The sequence below is a fragment of the Chelmon rostratus genome, chromosome 5, assembly GCF_017976325.1.
Source record: "Chelmon rostratus isolate fCheRos1 chromosome 5, fCheRos1.pri, whole genome shotgun sequence".
In the NCBI taxonomy this organism is placed as follows: domain Eukaryota; kingdom Metazoa; phylum Chordata; class Actinopteri; order Chaetodontiformes; family Chaetodontidae; genus Chelmon; species Chelmon rostratus.
In genome coordinates, this window is record NC_055662.1 from 849,763 (window position 1) to 877,450 (window position 27,688).

Genomic DNA, 27,688 nt, shown 5'->3' on the forward strand with positions numbered 1-27,688 from the left:
AGCCTGAAAGGGCAAAGACAGCAATATGTAAGCAAGGACAATACCATTAAGAAGGACACGAAACATTAAAATCACAAGTCTGTTTATCCAGCACTCATTCAGGCAGTTCAATCAACAGTATCCATGTACGGTTGTCAAGGTTTGGCTTCATCCAACTGAGACAGATTCTTTTCAAAAGGCATTTGCTCAATTTTACTCTCTTAACAGACAGATCCCACAACACAAATCCTTGTTTTTGGAGTAATGGCATTACACATTTTGCATATACTTACCCTATTTGCATATAGTCTAACTTTACAAGTTGACAGCCAACACAGGGCACTTGAAATACACTGTGGACACTAAGTAAGTGCACCATGTGCTGCCCCATTCCTGAGTTAATTTGTAAGTAGCATCAGTGCCCTAGCAAAAAGGAAAATCCAGAAGTTTTGAAATATTGCTGGCTGCAAGCGCTGCCCCATGGAATGGCTTGCAGAGCATACACAGGGCCAGTAGTGTGTGTAGAGCCCAGTGTAATTAAAGGGTGCTATAGTGCTGGCAGGACTGAGGTGAAGTTTGTCCCACTGACTCAAGGGATATTTCAGGAGGTGTGTTTAAGTGACAGAGTTGTGAGGAATGTTCCAGCAAGGCTCTGAATCTTCCTTATTAACAGGGATGCTGGGGTTACTGTGTTTTCAGTTGAAGCCCTTGTTTGTGTAGCTACTTATTTGTTGGTTTATTTATTTTTAATCACTGGGACACCAAAGGGAAAATTTATATCAACCCAATGAAGGACTTTTTTACATTTGATATTTTTTGGGAAAATCTTTGCTCAGAGAATTCTAATTATGGAGGCTATTAGTGCTGCAGCTCCTTCTCTCACTGTCACTTACTCACTTCAGTGTTCTTTTCTGCAAAACCCATTAATGTGAGCAGTACAAGATACTAGTCACTGCTCATCAAAATGAAATGTAACTGTGGGGACTTATACATACTGACCTGCTACATAGTACATATTTAAGTTTTCAACAAGTCACTACGGATAGTTACCATTTTTTTTTAAGTCTGTCATGGAGCTTTTTATTTTTTTCTGGAGGGGGTGTCTGCTCTATCCACCACTTTGGAGCTCCACAGCATGCAAGCCACACCAATTGTCAGTAAAATCTAACATCACACGACCCCTTTATCCATTTTTGCTTAATAGTTCCCCTCACATTGTACATTTGTCAGCCAGCTGGCATGTGACCACACAAACAATGCATTTTTTAATCTGATTATGAGATTGGATGTGACAGGAAGACAGGACAAAGATTAATGTGTAATTCTCGATGACATCTGTTATTCATATTGTTATCAGAAAAAAATCCCTATGACTGTGGTGCAGAGTTTAGCAGAGTTTAGCAGGGTGTGCAGCTGCAGGGAAGAAGCTGTTCCTGAACGTGCTGGTCCTGGACGGTGAGTTCTGTAGTGCCTCCCAGAGGGGAGGAGGGCAGGCATCCTATGGCTGAGGTGAGAGGTGTCCCAGACAATGCTGTGTGCCTCCTGCAGACACTGCTTGTGCTGGACAGCCTCCATAATAAAAGTGGCCATGTTCCGACCAGTCACCACCCACTGCAGTGTTTTCCAGTCTAAGACAGAGCAGCTACAAAGCAATACTGTTATACATGATGAGGATGCTCTTGATGGTGCAGTGGTAGAAATTCACTAGAATCCACAGAAACAGGTGGACTTTCTTCTGTGTCCTCAAGAAGAAAAAAGGCTGATGCCTTCTTGACCAGGGTTGAAGTGTTGAGGGTCCAAGAGAGGTCCTCAGAGATGTGGACACCAAAAAACTTAAAGATAGTGACACCTTCAATCTCCATCCCATTGATACGGATAGGGGTGTGTGTGCGCACCGGTCTTTCTGAAGTCCAAAATGAGCTGTTTGGTCTTGATGATGGGGTCAGGTTGTTGTCAGGGCACCACACTGCTAGATGCTGGACCTCCACCCTATTGGCTGACTCACTGTTGTTGCTGAGGCCAACCACTGTTATGTTGTCTGCTACATGTACAGACATGCAATCGTAGGTGAAGAGGGAGTAGAGCGCAGGACTCAGCACTCAATGCTGTGGTTCACCTATGTTCAGGTGAGGATTGAGGAGGTTGGAGAATGAGGGGGTTGGGAATCAGTTCGAGAAGACAGATTTCCTGTTTGGTTGGTTATAGTCATTGACTGTCCTCATGCCTCTCCACACTTCACACACACACTATCAGGCAAGAGGTGAACCAGGTCAGACCTGCCAAGTTGGGGAAGGACTGTGCAGATGTATGCTTCACTGATATAATATCAGATTTACTGATGTATCACTGATATTACCATACAGTAAATCCAGTATTTTATCAGTATTTTATTGTCTCTGATGATGTGTGATATCACATCAGTGGGACTTAAATATCCAAAAGATATTGATATCGTTAATATCCATTGAATAAACGTCAATGAAGACACTCATAGAAAATGATGCCTCTGTTTGTGTTTTCTATATTTCTGTATCATGTTTTGTCTTATGTTCTGCTGATTATCTCTTCATGATAAAACCTGCTTGATGTGGAATTATTGATCAGTAATTATGCTTGCAAGCCAGTCTTGCAGAATACAACAAAGTAATAGTTAATCAGTGTTAAGACTGTAGTTCCACTGGGTTGTCTAGAAAATTTCTCTCAATGATATGATGGACATTGTTTTTTCTAAGATTTATTCTTCATGGTATTCCTGGAGACTGCTGATTGGCAAATAACTGTAACTGCATTTGCTCTGTGTCATTTTCCTGCAGTGGTGATCATGTGCATGGGAGCAGACAAAATACGAGAGATCATGCTGGCTGCACACAAACAACAGTTGACCAACGGAAATTATATGTTCTTTAATGTTGAACTCTTCAATGCCTCTTCTTATGGTAAAGTAAACATCACATAACATTTGAATGTGTTTTTACACCCTGAAATAATGATTTAATTTTGAACATTTTCTGCAGTCTTGATGTATGAATAATCTTTCTGTTTGTCTACAGTGCAGTCCTTACATATTTGAACAGCTTGAACAACATTTTCTGTTGTTTTGGCTCTGTCCTCTGTGAGAATCTGAAAATGATAAATGACAACCTGTGATTAGATTTGAAATTCAATTATGACAATGAGTGCAAGGTGATAACTTTCAGCGTTAACTTGAAGGTGTTTACAAGACTCGAGATTTAAGATTCAAATTAATTGTTTTGGATTAATTTGGATTGGACTTCCCATGCTGCATCTATAAAAAACCATTGGTAAGAGAACGACAGGGAACAACAAAACATAAGAACATAACAAAAAGAAATACAGTAAGACAAATATAATATCCAATAAAAAATACTGAAAAAACAAAAATAAGTGTAAGTAAAGCTCTGTTGGTTTCCATATTGATTTCATCCATATTTGATCTGCTCTCATTTCTTCTTTATTGAAGTAAACACAGTATATAAGAGTTTTAAATTCTATTCAGTTGACAGCGTTGTTCTCTAAACCACCTCACTGAAGGCTGTAGCTGGTACTCAGTGTGTAGCACATGGGATGGGTGTTATCTTGTTGGCTTGTTTTAGAACAGCCAGAGGTTGATTATAGGATTGGAGGTCTTACCCTTATTACCTTCCATGCAGTCTGGATGACTCGGACTAGTTTGGATTTCAGTTGCACAGAGAGTTCACCAAACCAAGCTGTGATGTTGTATCTGGTTAGGCTCTCAAAGACTGCCTGATAAAATACTAATTTCTCTAAAGATTTGGTGGAGATTAAACCAGAGCTGAGGGTAGAATGTTTTTTTACATTCATGAGTTGCACACAAACACGACTCTAAATGAATGATAATGTTGCTGTACTTTGGCTAGATGTGGAAACAGACAACTGTTTACTGATGTGTTCTGTGTTACAACCTGGCATGAAAGTCAGACATGCTACATGCCCACTGACCTCCCCAAGCCACAGCAACCTGGCCCTCTTACATCAAGGGCATGCTAGTGACTTCATGCAACAATAATGAAGATGAATTAAGTTTGTGCCATGTAGAATTATATTGAAAGTAATACTGAGGGAAACTGAGCAGGGTTCACTACAGTTTGCTTTCTCTGGTTTAGTGAAATGTTTAGTTTTCTGTTTTGCCATTATATTCATTAGTTTTTTTCTAAAATGTTGTGTATTTCTACTAAAGGCCTCTGTTCTGTAAGGACTACACTGTAGCTTGCTACTTAGCCCAGAAGTCATGCCTTACTGTAGATTCACCAAGTTTAGCTTTAGATATCATTTTTTCTAAAATTAATTGTGATCAAACAATAATATTTATCAACATTTGGAAAATCCACTTTATTCTGTCCCTCTTAACTTATATCCTAGGTAATGGCTCATGGAAGAGAGGAGATAAATACGACAACGAGGCAAGGCAAGCCTATGCTTCTCTGAACACTGTGACACTGCTCAGGACAGTCAATCCTGAGTTTGAAAACTTCTCCATGGAAATGAAAAAGTCCATCAAAAAAGCTGGGTTTCATGACTGCAAAGACTGTGAAACTGTACGTATGTCTGTCTATCCTCACACTCAATGATTTTCTCAGCCTTGATGACATTTATGGAATCTCTCTAAAATATAACTGATTAATATATTGTCTGATGAATTTGCAGACACTGATGAGTCAGGTAGTATTTGTGTATAATTAGAATTGGGCTAAAATGTGGGATCACTAAAAACGCCATTTATGGGTCAATGCAACATGTATTTAAGGCTGTAGGTCTTTAGAATATGAGAGGAGAATGGAGATAAAACCTAAATGAATGGCCACTGAGTAACCAGTGAAAGCAACAGGTGGCAACAGCTAAGAAATGTGATGGAGTGGATCTCATTTTCAGACCAGGGCTTGAAGGGTGAAAAGTGGCCCCACCTAAATTGGGAAAAGGCTGCTGAGGCAGCAATAAAACCCTCAAACAAGAACACATGACATAATGAAAAAAACAACAACATTGAAACATTTAGGTTCCAACATTTAAGTTTCTGATTTTTTTTTTTTATTCTTCATGGACTCAACTCACATAGTTTGCAATCTTTAAAAAATCTTACAAAATATACTTGCAACGTTGCAAGCCTAACATTGCATTAGAGAAGCACATTGTTTTTGCATACAGCAAATAAAATTACCTGAAAACTGCAACAAAGAAAAAAGAAGAGGTTGTTTGGACAATGAAATTCGCAAGCTTTTTCATATATACAAAATGACAAAAATGACAGCTCCACCTACAAGTAGATCACTTGATACAAATATAAATTTCTTATGTACCAAGAAACACAATTCCTAAAGACCATTGCCATTAAATGACAAATGTATGACATGTTTATATTACAATCAGAATTTTTTGGAGAACATTTATAGCACGCAATGCATCTGTTGTGTGGAATATGCATAAGAAGAAACAACCAGGGCACCAGGGAAGATAAATGATCAAAGAGAGAATAAGGAAATTACATTTTGTAAGTATCATAATATAAACGCCAAAACTGGAAGATGGTTCCACAGGAGAGCTTGATAGCTGAAGGCTCTGGTTGCCATTCTGCTTTTGGAGACTTTCGGAAGCATAAGTAAGGCTGCATTCTGGGAGCGCAGTGTTCTAGTGGGGTAATAGGGTACTACAAGCTCTTTACGGTAAGATGGTGCCTGACCATGTAGTTAAGGACAAGAATTTTAAACTATGTTCTAGATTTTACAGGGAGCCAGTGCAGAGAGGCTAATATGGAAGAAATATGATTTCTTCTCCTAGTTTTTGTCAGAACACGTGGTGCAGTGTTCTGGATCACATGGAGAGTCTCAAGTAACAAATTAGGGCAGTCTGATAATAAGGAATTGTAATAATCCAAGTAACAAATGTGTGGATGGCATCGTTTTGAGACAGGATGTGCCTGATTTTTACAATGTTACGTCGGTGAAAAAAGGCAGTCCTAGAAATTTGTTACATGGGAGTTAAAAGACATAACACACAAACAAAAAAAAGATAAATGCCAAACTCCTTACGGTGATGCTGGAGGCCAGATCAGTGCCACCCAGAATAGGTATATCATTAGATAATGAGTTTCCAAGGTGTTTAGGGCAAAGTACTTAAAAGTTAGCTTTGTCCCAATTTAGTAAAGGGAAGTTGCTGGAATGCCATATCCTCTCAAGTTTTCACAAAGTTTGGTTTAATTTGTGGAACCTTCAGACAGATGGACCATCTTTGGTCTCCTCAAGAAGAAGAGATGCTGATGAGCCTTGACCAGGGTGGTGGACCTCCTCACTGTGGGGTGACTCATCATTGTCATTGATGAGGTCAACCACCATTGTGTCATCTGCAAACTTGATGATGGTATTGGAACCATGTACAGATGTGCAGTTGTCGGTGAAGAGGGGGTAGAGGAGGACTCACAGCACATAGCCCTATGAGAAGCTGGTATTCAGCGTTGAGGTTGTAGGCGGTTGCCTAGCCTAACAGACTGGGGTCTGTTGGTTAAAAGTCCAGCATCCAGTTACAGAGGGAGGTGTTGGTACCCAGGTCACTGAGTTTGGTGGGGATGGTAGAGTTTAATGCTGAACTAAATTCGATGAACAGCATTCTCACATAGGTATTAGTGTTGCAGAGAGGGTGGAGTATCGTACTTTGGGGATAGCATCCTCTGTACTATTCTGGCAGGAGGCAAATTGGAAGGAGGTCCATTCTGGGTAGTAGGCAGGTTTTGAGATGAGTCAGGACCAGCCTCTAAAAGCACTTCATGATGCTGGGGGTGAGTGCAACAGGGAAGAAGTCATTAAGGTAAGCTTTAGTGGAGTGTTTAGACACTGACACTGGAGGTGGTTTAAAAACACGTTGTGACAGTCCTTGTGTTTGATGTTGCTGGGATTAGGGCCATGGAGTGCTTAGAATAAGAGACGCCCATGGGAGAGGGTGAAAAGAGGAGCTGGGGGGGGCAGCCACTTGAGGGAATACGTTCTTCCATTGATGTGAAACATGTCTACAGTTCTGCGCAGAGGAGCTATTGCACACACATCTCTTCAATCTCAACAATGCAGTTTGCAACAAGCTAGCTGCCTGGCTGATGCAACTCAGGAGGCAGACTCAAAGTGTTTGAGAAAAAAAAGTTTGAAAGAACGGCCATGCATTTCTGAACAACCACCATGCATGTTTGTTTACGTATGCCGACAGACGTTTCTTCCTCTGTGGCCTCAGAACAATGACTTTACAACTCCATGGTCACTGTTTTGGTTTGGAGGGCATCAACACCGTCTGTATTCACAAGGAGGACAGTTGTTTGGAGGTCTATTTATGTCCTCTGACTGCAGGTGACTGTCTGCCTTCCTCCCTCATGTGTTACACCTTCTCTCTACCCCTTACTAAATACAAACAGGAAAAGCAATTTTTATGGTATGTATTTGTTGAAGGCAAAGTCAGAAACAAGTGAAATGCATCTTTAAAAATACATTTTAAGTCAAGTGCCAATAAATACAGAAAAGCAACAAAGCCATGTGTGAGATGTGCTGGAAACTCAATTAATGGCTAAACAAGCAGTAGAATATGTGTGTGGTGGCCATTAGTGCTTGTCACTAATGGCCACCACATTGTCAGAGTTACTTTTGTTGTTATCGTGAACCCCTCTCTGGTATCCATTCATACTGGAAAAAACAGAGTGCTGTCATGCAAAGTAGCTGTAGTGATATTTGTTTAAACTATGATGTGAAGAATCATGCTTGGTTATAAAAAACAAACAACAAAAAAAAACATTTGTATCCAGTTTTAATATCAATCAAGCTTAAGTAGTGAGCCAGCAGAGGGCAAACTTCAACTGCATTACCAGAGGCAAAATGTCTTTTCAGTTGACACTATGAAAATGATAGCATACATAGCCTAATGTTGATTGCTACTGTAATGTGGTCAAAGAATTTCAAATAATAATGATTAACATTAACATTTAAATAATAATAGTAATTTTAAAATACTCTCAATTTCTTCCGGGAGGGGCTTAGAAAATTTGGTGGCCAGGCCTTGTCCATCTAATTGCTTTAATGTATTTAAGGTATCAATTCTTTAAAGTATACATTGTAGAAATTGTCTTAAGAGGACATTGTGACTGTTTTGCATAATTTCAGTGAAAAGGTGACAGCTACTGTACAATCACTTTCTCTTTATGACTATATGTTCTATTTCAGGTCAACATGTTTGTTGAGGGATTCCATGATGCCATGTTGCTGTATGCTATTGCCTTGCATGAAGCCATGAAAAGTGGATACAGTAAGAAGAATGGAACGGAAATCACCTTACGCATGTGGAACAGGACTTTTGAAGGTAAAACGCACTGCTTACTCTGAATCAGGGATGACTGCCTTATCACTAAGTGGAGTTATTTAAAATATCCTGAAAGTAATATACAGCTTTGCAAATCTTGTAAGAATCAAGTTACGTCAAAAAAAAAAAAAAAAAAAAAAAAGCGGCATGTTTGCATGTTTCAAGCTTTCGGTGTTCCTTTGAAACCATCATCTAGAGCTTTTAAAACCAGGTGTGGCAGCTGATTGCCCAGTAACACCAGTTATAATGATGAGGCTAAACTTTTGGGAAGATGTAAACATCAATAAAAGATACATTAATACAGCCAATACTCTCAATGTCATGAGTGCAAAGTTTAATATCGGTGAATGCACATGAATCACACACTAACTATCTCAAAAACAAGTGTTCTGACTTAGGCAAATTCAGCACCTAGCCACAAACGTGGAGTGTTCAACCTGAAAGCTTGCTCCAGCAGACACAACATTAAGATTGTGGGGATACCCATGGCAGAAGAAGAAGATAAACCAATTGATTTCATAACTAAATTCATCCCAAATTTGCTTGCGACAGAGCACCTCCCAGAGCTGATACTTTGCCACAGCCAACGTAACCACTGAAACACAGGGGGAACAGGACGTTCATCCTCCCGGATTATAATAACCCGGTGTTGTTACAACATTGTGACATTGTGACAATGTCAATCATTGCCTGTGTTACACAGCCAAGCTTTACATCCATCATCTCAACAGAGCATCCGCTATCTTCTCAGACTGAAAGGATGCCATTACTTGCCATGAAATTACTTCATGGCAAGTAAGAAAAACTGCTGGATAAATATTTTGCTTGTTAAGCTGTGCCAGTGTATGATACTACTGACTTCTCTGCTGAACATGATTGCATAATATCACAGGCTGTGCAAAACCTCTTACTGTTCTTTTATATTGCCATTACTGCCAAGTATTAACATGACTTGTTATTATTTTTCCTGTTGACTAACTCATTGGTGGAATGTAAGAATGTAAGTATTTACTAAAGTAATGTACTTAACTAGAGTACAAATGTGCAAAACTTGTACTCAAGTATTTCCATTTATACTTTACCTACATTAACAGATCTTACTGTATTTCAGAGAATATTCTACTTTTTACTCCTACTTAAAGAAACTGATGATGAGTACATAAAATATAATGCATGTTATAGTTTAAACTGCCCAACAGCAGGTGTGGCGGAAAAAGCTTTTCCCGATCTGCTACTCTGTGCTTCACTAAGACCTGGCTTGGTGAGCACATTGCAGATAGTGTACATCTGCCTGGCTTCTAACTCCTCAGAGCAAACTGCATAATGAAGCTATCGGCGAAAACGAGGGGAGGCGAAATCTGTTTCAACAATAACGAATGTAAATGTTCAGATGTCACAGTGATTAGGACAACATGCAGTTCAGCAGCCCTTTTTCAGCAGAGACCCTGAAATACTGATGTAAGGATGATCTGTCATTATGCTGGCTTTGCTTTTTTTTTACAGCAAACATTTCTTTCCATAAGCAAAAGAGGCTTAACGCCGGGTTCAGACACAAATCATCACACAGGACCATCACCCTTTGTGATGATTTGCAAGGAGGGGCTTCTCTCCATGTGTGTGTGTGTGTGGTTGTCTATCTTGCTCTCTGTTTTAGGTGCCACTGACAAATATGTGTAATAAGTACATAATTAAAATAAACAAACAACAGTGAATGTGTAACACAACAGCGTCATGCCCCATCCTGCCAGTTCACCCACCCCTCACACAGACATAGATTTGGATATTTTGCTACCGCTACTGCTGGCTTTAAGGCAGAATAACAATGTCCTCCCAATATGTGTACATTTCATACACATTACAGAATATTCTTTATTGACAATAGATGTGTATTTTGTTCAGCTTTACTGTCCTTGTTTGTTTCCATATATACTCCTGAGAATTGTTTTTCAAACAGTGGGTAACATTGAAAGCAATGAAAAACTGGAGTCAAATTCCTTGTATGTGTAATCATGCTTGGCCAATAAAGATGATTCCGATTGTGATTGGAGGCTGCAGATTTATCAGTATATCTGACCTCCTGCCTTCAGGAATTTAATGAACTAAAGGAGAAGCTTTTCATACTGAGTATCAGTATCATCTGTGAATTACAAACTGACTGAACATTCTGTAAGAATTACTCATGTTAATACATAAATAAATGCAGGCTGATTTACAGATGCTCCTGTTTTAATTACATTAAACATTATTTTTTTAAAGCAGAAAAATAATAATTCTACTGTTTAGGCGTGTTTAATCAGAATGATTTATTTTTATTTTAAGCACTACTCAGTTATTGTTGATGATTTGCGTCAAATATTTAAGATAAGAATAGGTGTATGGTACAGGCTGAGAACTCTCTTCCCACACTTGAATCTCTCCCCTGAGTTTCAAAGTTGAATAGCCCTACACTCTCTTCGTTGAAAATTGATTCATACAAAATGTTCGATTAGGGTTGACAAGCAGGGTTTACTATTAATTTGACAAATTGACAAACTAAATGATGTTGTCATTGTTTTCATAATGGCGGACAGGAATCGCTGGCCAGGTATCCATGGATGTCAATGGTGACAGAAACGGAGATTTCTCTTTGATGGCCATGACCAATGTTGAGGCAGGAACGTATGAGGTAAGTGGCTGTACACTTTTCCAAATCAAAACACAAATTCAGCACAGATATGTGGCAATTGAGGTAGTCAAACATCCACTGAAACGTGAACTCTTCTGGATACATGTGTTAGGCACTTTGGTCCCTAAAGGCCTTAATTTTGACAATTTCTGTACCCTGTGTCACATCTCCAATAGTAACACCACTGTTTTGTATATTGTGTTCTTCGATTTTAGTATACCTCTTCACATATGGTGTTCTTTTGTTTTTTCAGGAACAAATAAATAGATGCACTACTAATGGGTAATATATATGATGGCTATTGAGTCCTTTATGTAGTACAAATTATTGGGGGTACTTGATTTGTATACACTGTGATTTTCCTTTAGTACCTTTCATATGTGTGTAACATGGATATACAAATCTATGTACATGTTAAATATGAAATGCACTTTTTCACTGCTGGTAATTTGTATTGAATGTCACAGTTAATAAAAATCCTTTTAATGGGAGCTACTTGGTGCGGATCTGCTTCACTCTCCCCAAGGTGCTAATGTCTTCCCTAATAGGAAGAAGATGGTAAATATGCTTGTGGAAATTAAACTGGATGATTATATGGTATGCTAATTTACAGGTGGTGGCCAACTACTTTGGTGCGAATGGAACTTTTCAGCTGCTGCCCGCCTTCAGCACTGACCATTTCACTCTGAGAAGAAGATACAAAGCACATGCAGAGATAGCGGACAAATCATGTAAATGAACACTCATTTCACTGAAACCTGTCAAAATTTTCTTGGACTTTTTATGTTAGCTACAGCGTGTATGGTGGAATACATGTTTTAATCAATAACTGCTCCTCCAAACAGGTGGACTAGGAGTATCAGCTTTGACTGGGGTTATAGTGGGAGCTGTCCTGGGAGCTGCAATGCTTATAGCATTCTACTTTTTCAGGTAACAACAGATGATATTTATCTTCTCATGTATACTAACACAGCATTGTCACATTCATATTCTGTCTGACATGTACTGTCAGCTGATGTCACACTCAGGGTGGATAGCTCAAAGGCTTCCATCAAAAGGATAATCTTGTATTGCTGTGTTGCAGGTTGCATGTCATATGCATGTATGGAATGAGAAATAGCTATAATTTCACCACTTCCCAGCTGATCAGCAACTGAAAACACAGTGGATAGTGAAAATTCGGAATGGCATATTTCAAGTTAAAACAGCATATTTGATAACCTATTAGCTACCATAGAACAACAGCTAACAGTAGCATTCCACTACTTTCTAGCTGACACTACTGTTTGATAGTGTTGCACAATACAAATTGAAAGCTGTAAATTAATTTGGAAATGTTAATGCACATCTTGGACACATTTATTTAAGCCTGGAAGTAAAACACAAGGGAATGTAATCAATCTTGCAACGTAACTTAGCTACCATTAAGTGTCTTGCTTTCTCTTCACCCAATTTGAGAAATGTTTTGGTTAGTGCAATAATTTTATGTGATATTGAACTCACAGCAGCACACATTTCTGTGTTTTTCCATAAATGGTAATGGTAAATGGACTGTATTTATATAGTGCTTTTCTAGTCTGATGACCACTCAAGCACTTTTACAACACAAGACTGCATTCACCCATTCAAACAATGGTAGCTAGGCCACGTGTCTTTCCAAGCAACTGCTAGGATTACTTGAAGTCAGCCTCTTCCTCTATCTGCCGATGGTACATCCTCATCACCCTCTGTCTTCTGCCTGAGGAACTCTTTTAGCAGTTCATCCCAGTAGGCATCTTCCTTATGTATTCATGGATGTTTCACCCTGAATTATGGCTCTGGCACTCTGGATCCTTGTCCGCCCTCTTTGCATTGTGAGGAGTTTTTGTGTCTTGACATCAGTGACATCTCGGTCCTCCTATGGCCATCTTACCATTCCAGCAAAATAAAGAACAAACACAAAATCACCATCAGGGTGATAACTCAAAGTGTCCAGGAGAAAACTCACTAGAGAAAATCACAGTTAGGCAATGGGAATGAGGATAGAGGCAGATGATCATCCAGGAGCGAGACAGATGAGGCGAGAGCATGGAGAATAATCTGGCACCGGAGTCAAATTGGAGATGGCTTAAGAAGCCCTGCTGATTACAGATGAGGAGCAGGTGGGTCTAGTGGGGCTCGCTCCTGAGGAGATCGGGCCCGCCTCTCTCTCACGCTCTACCTGCTGACAGAGAGGGATGAGGAAAAACACAAAAAGCAGAGTCATGACACCTCTGAAGGTATTTGGCTGTGAATGACCTCCTAGCATCCTGATCGTGGCTGCCACTGGCCTGTGGCCAATTGGACAGTGCATCACCTTGGTGTATGTATAGGTGACCTGTGCGTTGGTCTTGGAGTTGGCTTCCAGTGATGTTTTCCACAACTGCATTGAGTAAATGGTGAATGTCATCAGTGCACTATTAGCCTTGTATAGTGCCAAGCACTCTAGTATCCATGTGTGGGACACTGAGTCATAGTCGTAGGCCAGGTTGGTCTGCCTTGTCTTAAACTCTTGGGTGATTGCTCTTTCGACCAGCTGCTGGTGCTTTGTCCCTCTGGTGTTGTTTCCAATGCCGTTCTGAGCTTTGCTCATGTGTTGACTCGATTGTCTAGTCAATTTGCTGCTGGATGCCCGAAGAGCTTCCATGTTACGGAGAAGTAGGCTATTGGCCAGTATTTTGAAGGTGTGGTACCCTTGAGGGTATTCTTCATGATCAGGATTGTCTTGCCATTTGTTAGCTACTCTTGTGGGTACCTGTTGTTAGCAGCTCACTAATTTGTGCTGCTAAGTGATCACAGAGCACTTTTTGCTTCTTCAACGAGTAGGAGTGGATCATGTCCAGTCCTGGTAGTGTGTGATGCCTCTTTCTCCCATGTGTCCTTCCAGTATTTCTCAGCTCGGGATGGGTCTGTCCTTGTGCTGTAATTCTAGCTGGGATTCACTTATATAATGAGTTATTATCTCCTTGCAGTTTGGAGTACAGCCTGGATGGGTCTTTGGAAAACAGGACATTTATTCACCTGCCCACTGCTTCTCTGGTCTATCTCTCTCTTTATGAACATCTTGTTGTACTTCTTTTCCACCCAGGTCCTGTCTCTCATGACACCCTCTACACCTCTTTCAGCTGTCGAATGTCCCTCTGGGTTTTCTTGATCTTGGCTTCCAACCTTTTTCTCCATGTGTGGCACTCTTTACATGTTGCATCTTGATCTTTTGCATTCTTAATACCCAAGTATATCCAGGACTACTGTTAGAGTGGCATATACGAGTTCATTGGTTTCCGTGATGGTGGTGGTGGGCATAGTGAGTAGAGCTGTATTGACATCTGGAAGTATCTCTTCCAGTGCAACCAAAGTGAGCCATGGGTGTTGCATCTGGGGACTGGCTGAAATACTGTGAACAACATTATAGAAATGAATACACAAAAGGGCAGAAAAATTCTGCATTTATTTGTGTATTACTTGAGGACATGTGCACATCACTGACACTTAATGATTCAGTTGTGATTTTGAGAGGCTCCTGGCTAGTGAGATAACTGGTAGGAGTGAGTGGTTACAAAAACGGATGGGAGAGGTAGTATGTCATATACACTCATTGGTGGACCATGCTTCTGCGTCTCGTTGGCATGCTTATTCTTGGCAGGTTTGTTACTTTTCCCTCTGTCTGTCTAAATTCCATGTGGTATATTTTACAAAAAGCATGACTTTGCTCAGAATTTCTCCCCCTAGAGTGGATGACATCATCAGTTAGAGTGCGAGAGGCAGTGAGAAATCGCCTGAATTAAAAAAAAAAAAATTGCTGTAAACTCCAAACGGTGAATAGGAGACAGATAATTTTTGGATCCTTTTATAAACAAACGTCTACACTGATTTCAATTTTAAAGGGTTAGCCCCCACCAAATTTGAATAAAGGGGGATTTTGCACCAGCTGCCCTGCTGTGCTGCTCCATGTAAGCCAATACAATCTCCATTTTTGTGTCTGCCGCAGTCTGTCTTTTATAATCGACCATTTACAATTTTTTCTAAAACATATCTCAACACTAAACATACCTACATCTGGCCCAGACTTCTACGCTTCTCACAGTCGGTTTTTTGATAGCAGCTACCGTTTTCTCACAATCACAAGTTGTTCGGGAGAAACCGACAGCGAAAAAGTAGCTGTTCCTCAAGGGGAGAATTAACTGTCAACAGGTGTAGCTGCCGGTTACACACACACATTCAGTGTCCTAAGACACACACACACACACACATCTCCATGACAACCAGCCTGTCGTGTCATGTCATAGCACAAGCAATGCTGTATGCTTTCAGCCAATCTTACAGCTTCTATGCAAGAACATGAACAGGAGTCAGGTAATTACTTATATGTATAGCCATGAAAAAAAGCCACATTCAGAGCTAAAAGCAGCTCCAGCCCCCTTCACTCTCCATAAAAGTACAGAAAAAAATAGAAAATGAAGCTGCACTACAATTAGCTACCACATTCTCTGGTTTAAATAGCCCATTTATATTATTTTATGTTAGGCCTATTATATTAATATTCTTACAGTAATTTTTAAAGTTTTTGCCACTCATGTAAACATGCTGATTTGCAATAAAGTTGAAGTGGCCCCTTAATTTCTTTTCCAGAGCTGTAAATGCACACACACATGATCTTTATGAAGTAACAAACATTTACATACACATTTAGCCATTTGATATGTTATAAAGACTTTGGTCCTACTTAAGACAGGCTGTATCTAATGAAAATATTTTTTAGGTTATCTGTCTCAACCTATAATGACACCTTTTTCATTCTTTTTTTGAAAAGTATCAAAAAGTATTGAAATACATGTTGGTATCATGACAACACTAGTAGATATTGATACATATACCATGGTTTGATAATCAATCATTTTATTGAAATATGCCAATACATCTGATTGGCTACAGACACTTCCCTTTTGAAAAAAATGCATTTGTGGCTCGAGACATGGCAGGGGAGTCTCTCCCATTAACTCCCATTAATTAAGAGTATGTATATTGTCCCTTGAAGTGACCTTCAATTATGTTTTAACGAGTTAAAACAAGGGAGAGATATTTTGAACTGAAATTGTGACTACTGAATGTTTAGTATAGATCAGTGTTTCTCAACCCTGGTCCTGGAGTACCACTGCCCTGCATGTTTTAGATGTTTCCGTGCTCCAACACACCTGATTTAAATGCTCAGCTCGTTACTGGGCTCTGCTGAGGCCTGATAACGAGCCATTCATTTGAATCAGGTGTGCTGGAGCAGGGATACATCTAAAACATGCAGGGCAGTGGTTCTCCAGGACCAGGCTTGAGAAACAGTGGCATAGATAACACCAGCAGCCCCCCAGTGCCACTGTCAAAATTTTGGCGGCGCCGGACTTGTCTAGTTATATATACCCCTGATTTGCTCTTTGACAGGCAAGGACGTTTGACCTTGATTTGAAAGGTAATGACTACAATCACACCATCCAGCTGCTATAGTTTGTATGTATGTTTGTATGTACTGTGTGTGTGTGTGTGTGTGTGTGTGTGTGTGTGTGTAATGCTGTATATTTTGGTCAGTCTAAGTAAAAGCCATTGAGCTGTCAGGAGGGTGTTTTTATTCCACAGCAACAAGCAATTGGTTAGTAACAGTAACATCCATTTAATGCAAGGCCATTTTATGTTTGAAATCTCAAAAAAGTAAACCTTTGGTAGTAAAGATAAGTTCTAATTTTTCTGTGCATGTACACATGCAGCCCGTCTGAAATTAGTAACATTAGTAGTCAGTGTTTGGTCTGCCATGTCACGTTACATTACATTGCAGTGCGTTTATTTCCAGGCTTAAATAAATGTATTCCAAATGTGTGGTATTTATGGTAATGTTAGTTGGGAAATGATTGAATGCTAACGCTGACTGTTAGCTGTGTGGTTGAATATCAACTTTAGCTGTTGTCTGACAGCAGCTATTGGGTCACTCTGGATTTTCACTATCCTTTGTCTGTCAACTGGGAAGAGGTGAAATTATCACACTTTGGAAAAAACAAAACTGTGAGAGCTGTTTAAATACAGTCCATGTGTGTTGGTTAAGGCTGAATAAACTAAATGACTTTGTAAAATAGAGTGGACTTTTACAACACATTTTTCCACTATTTTGGTGAGTAAGATTTTATGATAACTGAAAGGAAAGATTGTGAATTTGAAAAGTCTGAAAAAGAAGTTTTTACCTTTGACATGATTCATTCCTCTGCAGGAAAAACTACAGGATTACCATTGAGCGTCGCACGCATAGTGAGGAGTGTGACACTGGGAAGCACCGTCAGTTGCGAGAGGACTCCATCAGATCGAACCTCTCAGCAGCGTAATTGGCAGCAGCAGCAGCAGTCCCTTCACAGAGAATAACACATCTGAATGTGACCAAAGACTTTGCAATGATTGTCAGTGGACTCATGCTGTTAAGAATTAGACTTTTTGTGTTTGTAACGTTTTGTAACTCAGGACAGTTTTAATGGTCACAAAGCACCACTTCTTGGATTTTCCTCTACACGAAGGTATATGATTGTATTAGTGAATGGAAAGCTTTGGTCATAATATTCTTTAAGGGTTTTTTTTTTTTTCAAGAATGTGTTTTGTTTTTTTTTTGTTTGTTTTTTAATATTCAGATTGTGGTTACCATGGGTGTAAATGATTTATAACATACAGTGCATCTAACACTACATTGACATGCATTAGTTGGGTGAGAGAGATCTACTTTTGCATTTCCTGTTATAGGACAAATATAGGTCTAATTTTTTATGGTCGTAAACAACAATGCCAGAGCAAAACTTTGAGGAAATGATACAACTAGAGGTAACCAACTCAAAAGGGATATGGGCTAGAGCTATATCTATAGGCTATAAGCTACTGACATTAAGCTACTGATATTTTCATCTGACTGTAACCTTGCAGAGATCCAGCAGCCTCCATACAAATCTAATTTCAGATTCCTAACTGAGCACACGTTGCTCTTAAAATGAGAAACACTGCGTCACATTTTATCTCTTTTACGCCTACAGATTGCCTGATTTGCAGTATTTCTCCTCATTTGTTTTTGAAATGAGTCTCTTTAATAAATTCAGTTGCTACCTGCATAAGAAATTGTGGTACTACTTTCTGATAAGGGCTATTTTGCAAAGTATGCTTTATTGATGTTTAATAAATCAATTAGTAATGCTTTATGAATAACAGCAGCAATAACAAGCCAGTAATAAGAACAACTTGAGTTGGATTGTGGTCATTTGGGCGTAACGGCTAACCACCCTCCCAATGAATTAAAGGAAAATTATGATTTATCACAACTTGGGTTTTATTTTCATAGCTCTGGGCTTTTTATCAATGATGATCATCTGATCCTCCTACTGCTCAAGTTTGTTGCCCTGTTGGAGCTAAACAATAGCCAGAGATACAAAAATAGTAGTGAAAGAAACACATAATGGTATTATTTTTCCCCTTTTTTGCAACTGAAACATAAAGCTAGTTCCCTGCTGAATGAGGGAACACTAACAAAATATATCCTTTTTATTAATGGCTTATTACTGATACATTTATTAATCAATGTCATTACCAAAGACAGTTCCAAAAGTTTCAAAAAATATAAACCCCCTATAAAATATTCCTTATCAGAAAGTGGCATTAAACAATTGTGATATTCATGATAGATAATTCCATGTATGTGTTATAAAGGCAGTATGAGATGCTTTCCATAAACAGTAGTGACTGCATGAAAACCAGTATATTTATTTATTAGTGACCTTTGTAGCTCTTTAACTCTTTGTCATTTGGGTTGCATTATTCATGCAGTATTTGAAGAGAAGGTTTTTATAGAAACAAAATAAAGACAGTGAACTTGGTAAAGAATCTTCCTTAAGTTTGTGAGTTGGGACAACTATTCTGAGGGTAAACAGGGTTAATGTTTTTAAATTATTGTATGTTGTTTATGATATCGATATTTTGAACTATTTTTCTCTCAATGGAATTTATAGTGATTCTATGAAACGTAGTCGTATTTGGTTATGATATGATGTCATAGTTATAACACACACACAACAAACACAACACACATACACACACACACAGAAAGTAAGGATATTAAGAAAAACATAGAAAAAAACACTGAAATTGATTAAAAAACAATACATAAAATCTAAGAAAAATATTATTTTAAGAAAAAGGAAAGCAGGAGGGGAAGTGAAAAGTTATGATCAATTTGCACATTGAGCATATAAAAATGTACACACAGTACCAATGGAACAAAACACTGCACCTTCCTGCTAGGCACAGTGTTCTCCACACAGAAATTGATGTAGTCTGTGATGCAGGTTGTCAAACTGTTGATGTCCTCTCCGTGAGAACACTTTCCGGTTGGTGGTGTCAAAGCAGTCCCTCAGTGCCATGCTGGACTCCTCTGACCATCTCTTCACATGCCTAATGGTTGGCGGTTGTTTAATCACCAGAGGTATGTAGGCAAGGAGCAGGTGAACCAGGTTATTATCAGATCAGCCTGGTGAGATTCAAGATTCAAGATTTCTTTATTGTCCTTGAGCATGACATGTCAATGAAATTTGCATTGCAACCCCCATGGTGGGAAGGGATGAAGAGATGTAAGCATCCTTCGTGTTTGGAAATGAAACGGAACGTCCAGTGTTTTATTGTCTCTGGTCTGGCATTTGACATACTGAAATTGGTAATGAAGTCGCCGACTGAGGATGGATCCTGTGAGGAGGTCGCTGTCCGGGATGAAAACTGCTAATTTGGCTTCATAGTAGATTGGCAATGGGATGGTGCTGTCCACCAGTGGTGAGAAATCCACAGTGTCAGCAGGCTCTGTTTTTGAAGAGGGGTCCAGATTGGGATGAGTTGGAGGTGCAGGACTGTCGGCTGGGTGGACCACAGAGTCGTCAGACAGATAGTGTTGGAAAGTCTTAGGCGAAGCGGTGTAGAAGCCCCACCCAAGTCTCTATTGCAATTACAGACTTTGGGCCAGGATGGCTGATGGTTAGGTGTTGAGCAGGGGAGGGCCATGGACAAGTGGAGGGGTTGCATAGAGATGTGTCCTCAATGGCTGCACTGAGAGAGGCAATCCATTTTGACTGCCCAAATTCCACATCCATGAACAAAACCAAAAGAATGTCTTTCTTCTGCAGTTCAGAGCTGTCAAATTTCAGTAGCTTTAAATTAAAACTTCCTTCCCTTAATGCACCAGGCTTCTCCTACACTCCTGCGTGTGTTTCATATGTATTCATTAACCTTCAACCTTCAACCCAAAAAATCGTATGTGATGATAGAGCTCATTGCCTCTGTCTCTCCTGCTTTTCAACCATCAGTTATGTAGTTTTGTAATAGGGGTCAAAGTTTCTGACATATCTTGAGTGTTTTGGAGATCTTCATTTGTAGGGAAACAGGAAAAAGAGCATTTTACACAACAGCTGGGCTCAGGAGCTGGCCGGAACAGGAGCAAGGCGTTTATCAGTAACTGTGGTGACAGATATGTCCTGTCATGTGAAGAAATACTACATAGTTAAGTGCTGGTGGGGGAAAGCAGTTTGAAAAAAAAAAAAAAACTAATATCCTGTCACAACCTTCTCTGAAGTAGGATGCAAAATCAGCTGAATAACTGCTCATTTGTTTGCAACATTATCACAATTATTGGTTCTGTAACAAAACCATTTACAAACTGTTCGGTGGGGGCAGTTTGACCTGTACCAGCTCTATATGGAAAATGTCCTGAGACAACTTCTGTTGTGATTTGGCGCTATATACTGTAAATAAAATGGAATGGAATTGAATTTACTAAAAGGATATACAGGTAATGATTAACAATTATTAATAATAATGAGATAATTAAGAAGTACTGCTGAACTTTTTTCCAAGACCAGATCTGAAGTTGGAACAAAAGCCTAAATGTTTGTTGTTTAGCGAAGAGTCTTCTGCTTAGGGCTTTGGGAGAGGATCAACTCCAGTTACAGTCTTTTTTCTTGTTGTTGAGTCTGATGTCATCACATTCTGATTATAATTCAGTTCTTGTGACTGCAATCCACACCCCAATTCTTCTAATCATGAGTAATTAGTGAAGACAAGCTTGCCAGTCAGAATTGCTGTTACTGCTTTTGCTAACTTTAGTTATTTATAAAGGGGTACTCTAGTACTGCAGTACTTTGAGGGACCTCACTAAGGCTAAGGTCTTAAAAAGAATGGACAAAATCAAAGCAGGAGAGGCAGAGACATCCTGACTTTTAGTCCTTAGCATGGGTCAAGTTCCAAAAACCCTGAATCCTACAATACTAATGATGCAACCAGAACATCTTTCATTAGACCCTCCTTGCCTGGTAAATGCCCATGAATTACAAACTCCTCACCACTCCTCCTTTCATTTTGTTTTGACTTTGGCATCTTAAAACCCAAGATGAGATAACTTTATGTGTAAACAATGACAAACTATTCTCTTAATAATTGCTTTTGTATAATATTAATTTAAAATGGCAAATAGGTTGTATGAATTGTAATGTTGTCCAAATAACCATTTTTTCTCAACATTATTAGGAAACATTTAAACATCTGCCAAGCTGCAAAATATTGATATTAAATGTATCAGCAAAATGTTCATTGACAGTGTTGCGTTTCTTATCTAGTAGCTACTAGCTATAGATAGGTGCAACAGAGCTATAAAATATAGCTCATAGCTCTTGGTTAAGGTAGGGAAAGATGGTGATCTTGGTCTAATATTGAAAAAGTTAGTGATGTGGAACATACCAGGACAAGTTTGCTTTGTTAAAATTTAACCGAAATCATGACCCTTAACCAAAGTGCTCCTGTTGTGTAAACTTAACCACATGTAGGTTACAGGATGTCAAACCAGGTCTCTGCTGTCACAGTGCTGCAGTGGTGGAAGAAGTAGAAGTCCTTTGCTTCAGTAAAAGTACATCAATACGGCAATATAAAAGCAGTCCATTACAACAAGTCCTGTGTTCAAAATCCTACTAAAAAGTATTAGGAGCAAAAATGAAAAGTCAGAAAAATGCAGAAAAATGACCCCTGTCACTGAAATATTGTTATATATGACATTATTAGATTGTTATTATTTATTCTCTCAGTGCTTAAGTAGGAGCTTCTTTTTGTGAGGTAGGTGATGTAAAGTTTATGTTCCTTTTTAATATTCTTTTTTGTAAAATACTGATTGAGTTTATGAGTTTATATATAATATTGATATTCGTTTTATGTCTTTGGGCCTCAAACACTGAAACTAAGAAGTTTAAAGGAAATTCTTTCTTTGATGGAATTGCTAACAGCTGATCAGCATCGGAAACGTGACAACCAAAGTCAAAAACGTATTACACTTGGTATAGTATAATTGTTAAATATAACATGTCTGACATATACTTCTAAAAAGTGTGCTTCTAACTAGATGTCACTGAGTTCTACTTAAATTTATTACAAATTTATAAAATAACACAAATTCTGCAATACTTCAAGTGGTATTTACAAGTACTTTCAAAAAGTGTAATTTATTGTAAGTGTAACATCACACTAAATTACAAATACTGTTGATAGTAAAAAAAGTGCATGTATGAAAAGTATACTTAATTTCAAGTCCTTCTTAATAGACTATTAGCATCCTTAATCAAAATGTACTTTAATTTCACTTCATTTTATGCACATTTAAGTATATTTTCAACACATTGGTATGTGTTTTGAATGCTCATGAATCATGATTTTCACTAGCTATTACTCACATGGTACTCAAGGACTACTTATATACTTATACTTAAAGGAAGCAAAAATTGCATAAAGTCTACTTAGTACAATCTTCAAAAAGTAAAATTTAAGTATAATGTTCTCCCACCTGGGAAGGGGGTTAAACTAAACATGTTTCTTTTGTAACATGTTTAGTTGTACCTGCAGTCTGCCTCAGGTATAATGGCATGATCAGATCACATAGCACGAACAAGGTAACAAAATTCATTTCTGGTGATTTATGATTAGGCTAACATTTCTCTATGATCACTGTTGGTCATTAATTTGCTGAGTTAAGATTTTGCAGGGAGAGATAAAATTGTGTTGACATTATGCAGTTGCATGTGAGGCTGGAGTTAGCCTCAACAAAGAAAGCTCATTTCCCCAGTATCGTTATCAGAAAGTCTATGATGTCCATTTGGACGATATCCATCTGGCCATGATCTGTAAACTTGGATGACGTCAAAAAGCTTTTATCAGATAGAATTCTCACACTCTTACATGGCCAAGTTGACAATTTGCAGTGGAATGCATTCCCTCTCAGCTTTGGAAGAAATTGCTTCCTTCCTTCTTGACTTTATACTTCCTTTCTCATTAGTCCTGTTCAAGTCTTATGATGTTCTTACTTTCCTTCTGCATACCGTGGTGTTTTTCATATGTTTTTACTTAGGTTTTGCTAAATCTAATTTGTCTCTCTGAAAATAATGGCTAAAATACTGAAATTAAGATGGGAAGCAGATATTTCTGTTTAAAAAAATACATTTAAAGTTTTAAAAACTATGACAAAATGTCTAGCATTTACACATTATTTGTCACACTATGCATATAAAAGACTACAGTTTCTTTCAAAGTCCTGTAAGTGATTAACAGATTAGTGGACCATAACCATGACTTTATCAAACTTTGCATACTGTAACTTAGCTTTGTTCATTCACAGTTTACATACTTTGGCACAATTTCTAGGATGTTCAGTAAAATGTGTGGAACAAGCAACAGTTTACCCATCCACCAAGTACAGCATCTCAAACTAATTCAAACTATGTTTGGTGAGCAGAGGTTTTGGTTTTGGTCTCTGTACAGGTATGGTACCAAACTATACCTGGCCCTGTCCCAGTCCATTATTCTTACATGCTGTCTGCAAAGCATCAACAGCAGTCCCTTTCCTGAAGAAGAGTCATACCAGTTGCCTTTATGCCTACAGTCACACTTTTAATAATGTCTCTGGCCAGACAATAGCCTCTTACTTGAGATCACTTTAAGAGTGGTTCATGTGTATGCAGCAGAGGAAACAGTGGAGAATCGACTTAACTGAAGTAATGGTAAATCCGATACTTACTTCTGCAGACAAACTGAGATTGCTGGCTACACAAACAGCTGAGCTGTTTGAGGATGCAAAAATGTTCTGTGAACAACAATCTGTTACTCGGCTAATCAAAGTATAAATGTTACATGGTGTGATACTCTCCATGTTTCCCTTGCAAATGCCTATCCCAGCCGTCACTCGGCGAAGGCAGGGGACACCCTGGGCAGGTCGCCAGCCTACACGTATAGACAGACAACCATGCACACCCCTCATTCACACCTACGGACAACTTAGAATTATCAATTAACCTCAGCATGTTTTTGGACTGTGGGAGGAAGCCGGAGAACCCGGTGAAAACCCACGCTGCACAGGGAGAACATGCAAACTCCACACAGAAAGAGCCCAGGCGGGATCGAACCAGGGATCTTTTTGCTGTGAGGCAACGCTGCTAACCACCGAGCCATGGTGCAGCCCCTGCACATAAATATACTGTATATATAGTAAAATAAATACATTATAAATACAGTAACAGCAACAATATAAAACTCTATGTGATGACATAAAATACACAAAGTTTAAGAAAAGAATTTAAAAAAGAGGAAGAAAAAGCTCATCTTCATCATTTTAGGTTTTTACAAAAAAATGTCCATGTTTTTTATATGAGCCTGATTCCAAAATAAATGGGGCACAAAAGACATAACATAAGTGTGAGACGAGCACAGGCTGAGCTAGTGTGAGTTTTCTTAAGAGCAGTGTCCCACCAGTCATCTCCCAGATGTAGACCCAGTTCTTGTTCCCAAGCAGTCTTGACTTTGGTAACTGGTGAGCAATCAAAAAACAGGATTTCATCATAAACTTTGGAGATGAGTGACTTCTGAAGTGGATCGTGAGTTAGAAGTTCCTCTCACTGTAGACTTGGTGGTAGAGAAGGAAGAGCTGGAAACAAAGCATTAGCACCGTGTCTAATTTGGAAGTAACGGAAGAGAGGGTGGGAGATGAAATTCTCTTGAGAGATCTGTAAAGCTGTGAAAAATACCATCCTTGTAAAAATCTTTAACACATTTCAGGCCCTTATTATGCCATGCAAAAAAGGTTGAATCTGTAAATGCAGGTTGGAATAAATGATTCCTCAATAAAGGAGCTAATGTAGATGCTGACTTAAATTTGAAGTGCTTCCTGAATTGATACCAAATTTTAAGTGTGGAGTGAACCACTTGGTTATTTGTAAAGCCAGAAAGGTTGGATGGAATAGAAGAGGTAAGCAAAGCAGTTAGGGAGGATGAATCACATGACTGCGCCTCTAAATCACACCATGGCAGATCAACTGATTTGAACCAAACAAAATCTTGTGAATATGTGCTGCCCAATAATACAGTTGACAATTTGGAAGTGACAATCCACCATTGAATTTACATCTCTGAAGTATGGATTTGCGGATCGTGGGTGCCTTTCCACACCATAGGAAGTGAGAAATAGTGTGATCAATTGTTTTAAAGAACTGCTTTGGGAGGAAAAGTGGGAGACAGTGGAACAAAAATAGAAATCTAGGCAAAATGTTCATTTTGATTGCATTAATTCTTCCAATTATTGAGAGAGGTAAGCTTTGAAACACAACATTGTATATAAGTATTGTTTGCGAATGATACCATGGTTTTTATTTACATTTCACACAGCGGCCCAACTTTTGTGGATCATTCAGTGCCTTTGTTATCCTGATGTTAAGATGGTTGTTGTCCTGGCAGCAAGATGTCAGGGGATCCGACCTCATCTCTGGAAGCCGATCATGGTCATGTCATGAGCACACTTGATGACAGTGTTGGAGCTGTTGGTGGCCACATAGTTGAACAGGGAGTATAGGAGAGGGCTGAGCATGTAGCCCTGAGGGACACCGATGTTGAGAGTCAGGGTGCAGGATGTGGTGCTGCCAATCCTTACAGCCAGGGGTCTGCCTGCCAGGGAGTTCAGCATCTAATTACATAGGGCAAGTACCCGACCTCCAAGCTTGAAGGGCACAATGGTATTGAATGTTCAATTGTCAGTGAACAGCATTCTCACATATGTGTTCCTCTGGTCCAGGTGGGAGAAGGCAGTGTGGAGGGCTAGGGGGATGGCAGTGTCATTGATCTGTTTGGTCTGTTTGCAAATTGCAGTGGGTTTACCTTGAGAGCACCAGGTGCCTTGTGTGCATGATTCCTTTTGAAAGATCTGGACACATCTGCCTTGAATATGACCAGTGTACAGGGGTCCTGGGGCTTTTTTACCTCCTCAGCCAGAAAGTTGTTCTCAAAGCATGTATAGAAGGTGTTAAGTTCAACTGGAAGAGATGTAAACATTTTCTCACCACTCTTGGGTTTCCTCTTTCAGTAAGTCAAGGCTCCAAGTCAAGACCATGGGTGCATCTCATTTCCCTTAATTGTCGTGTCCTCGCTCCTCGATACTTGCTCGAACCGGAAGTACTTCTGGTCTGCCATCTTGTCGGCCATCCCAAAGGGCATACTGCGGCTCAGAGGAGCGAGGATCAAGGAGCGAGGAGGGATCTCGGAGGAGCCATGAGCGAAGATACATGAGTGCATCCTACCCGGAAGTCTTTCAACCGAACAGAATAAAGACTCCGTCCAGACAGCAGGCATATTTGAACGAGGTGGTGGAGAAATGAACGGCTGTATTTCAGACATGCCAACATAATGTCACATTTTCCAAAGAGCAATAATACAAGAATATGGGGATCCGACATGTTTCAGTTAAATTAATTTCATCCACAACCTGTTTAGTTATATTATAAATCTCACCAACAGCAGCCTCCAAGGTTGTGTGTAACATATTTGATCATATAGACGACAGCACTCTGTTGTTTATCAAACTTCATGTTTGAAACTTTGACGTTATGATTACAAGCCTTCACGTGGCCACATTATGTTTCCAGAACTGTCACTGATATATAAACCAAACGCTTCGGCCTCTCATCACTTGTTCTTAGTGTTATCTGAGTGAAATAATGTGTTTATTGGCTTGTAGATTTCCCTTTACTGACAGCTCTGAAATGTGTCTCATTGAACAGGGAAAGAAGACACAGCGAGGCTAATAAAGTTCAGGTCAGAAAATGACCACCTGTTTATCGGGAAGAGGCATCCAGCCAAGAATGAAGTAATTAATTCTCATGTGTGTTAATTAAAGTGTTACATACTTATTTTCTTGTGCTGTAGGCTTTTTTCTAAAAATGTAAATATAAGTGAATCTGTGTAAAATGTGTGAGTATTGGGGGCGGGAATATAACGGTAAATGCAGCAGATCCAGCTGTGCCGGGTGATCAGAAACAGACGTTGCTTCATGTAACGCTTCAGAGGAAAGCCCATCTCAATTCTCCTGAAACATATTTCCTCGTTTCTTCTCTCCTTGCGTGGTTTCCTTGCCTCTCTCCATGCAAAGACGCAAGTGAGGGAAACATGGATGCAATTGGGGATGTACCCCTTGTTTCTGGTGGTGGAGCCCTAGACTCCACTTTGTCCTCCTAATAACTCTCATTGATTTAATTGCCCATGAAAACCTAATTTAAAATCTCCCACCACAATAAAAGCAGTCTTCAGCCATTTGGTGTTGGT

At 39.3% G+C, this 27,688-nt stretch overlaps 1 protein-coding gene across 1 annotated transcript in view; it reads left to right on the forward strand.

The window, feature by feature from the left end:
• Positions 1-20,669, forward strand: part of npr3 (natriuretic peptide receptor 3) — a 33,837-nt gene extending 13,168 nt beyond the window's left edge. Inside the window, exons 2-8 of the mRNA XM_041936430.1 lie at positions 2,793-2,915; positions 4,381-4,556; positions 8,208-8,343; positions 10,914-11,008; positions 11,622-11,739; positions 11,854-11,938; positions 17,271-20,669. Coding sequence (XP_041792364.1) covers positions 2,793-2,915; positions 4,381-4,556; positions 8,208-8,343; positions 10,914-11,008; positions 11,622-11,739; positions 11,854-11,938; positions 17,271-17,382 — 845 coding nt within the window. The 3' untranslated portion in view covers positions 17,383-20,669. The remainder of the gene's footprint in view (positions 1-2,792; positions 2,916-4,380; positions 4,557-8,207; positions 8,344-10,913; positions 11,009-11,621; positions 11,740-11,853; positions 11,939-17,270) is intronic.
• Positions 20,670-27,688: the final 7,019 nt, after the last annotated feature.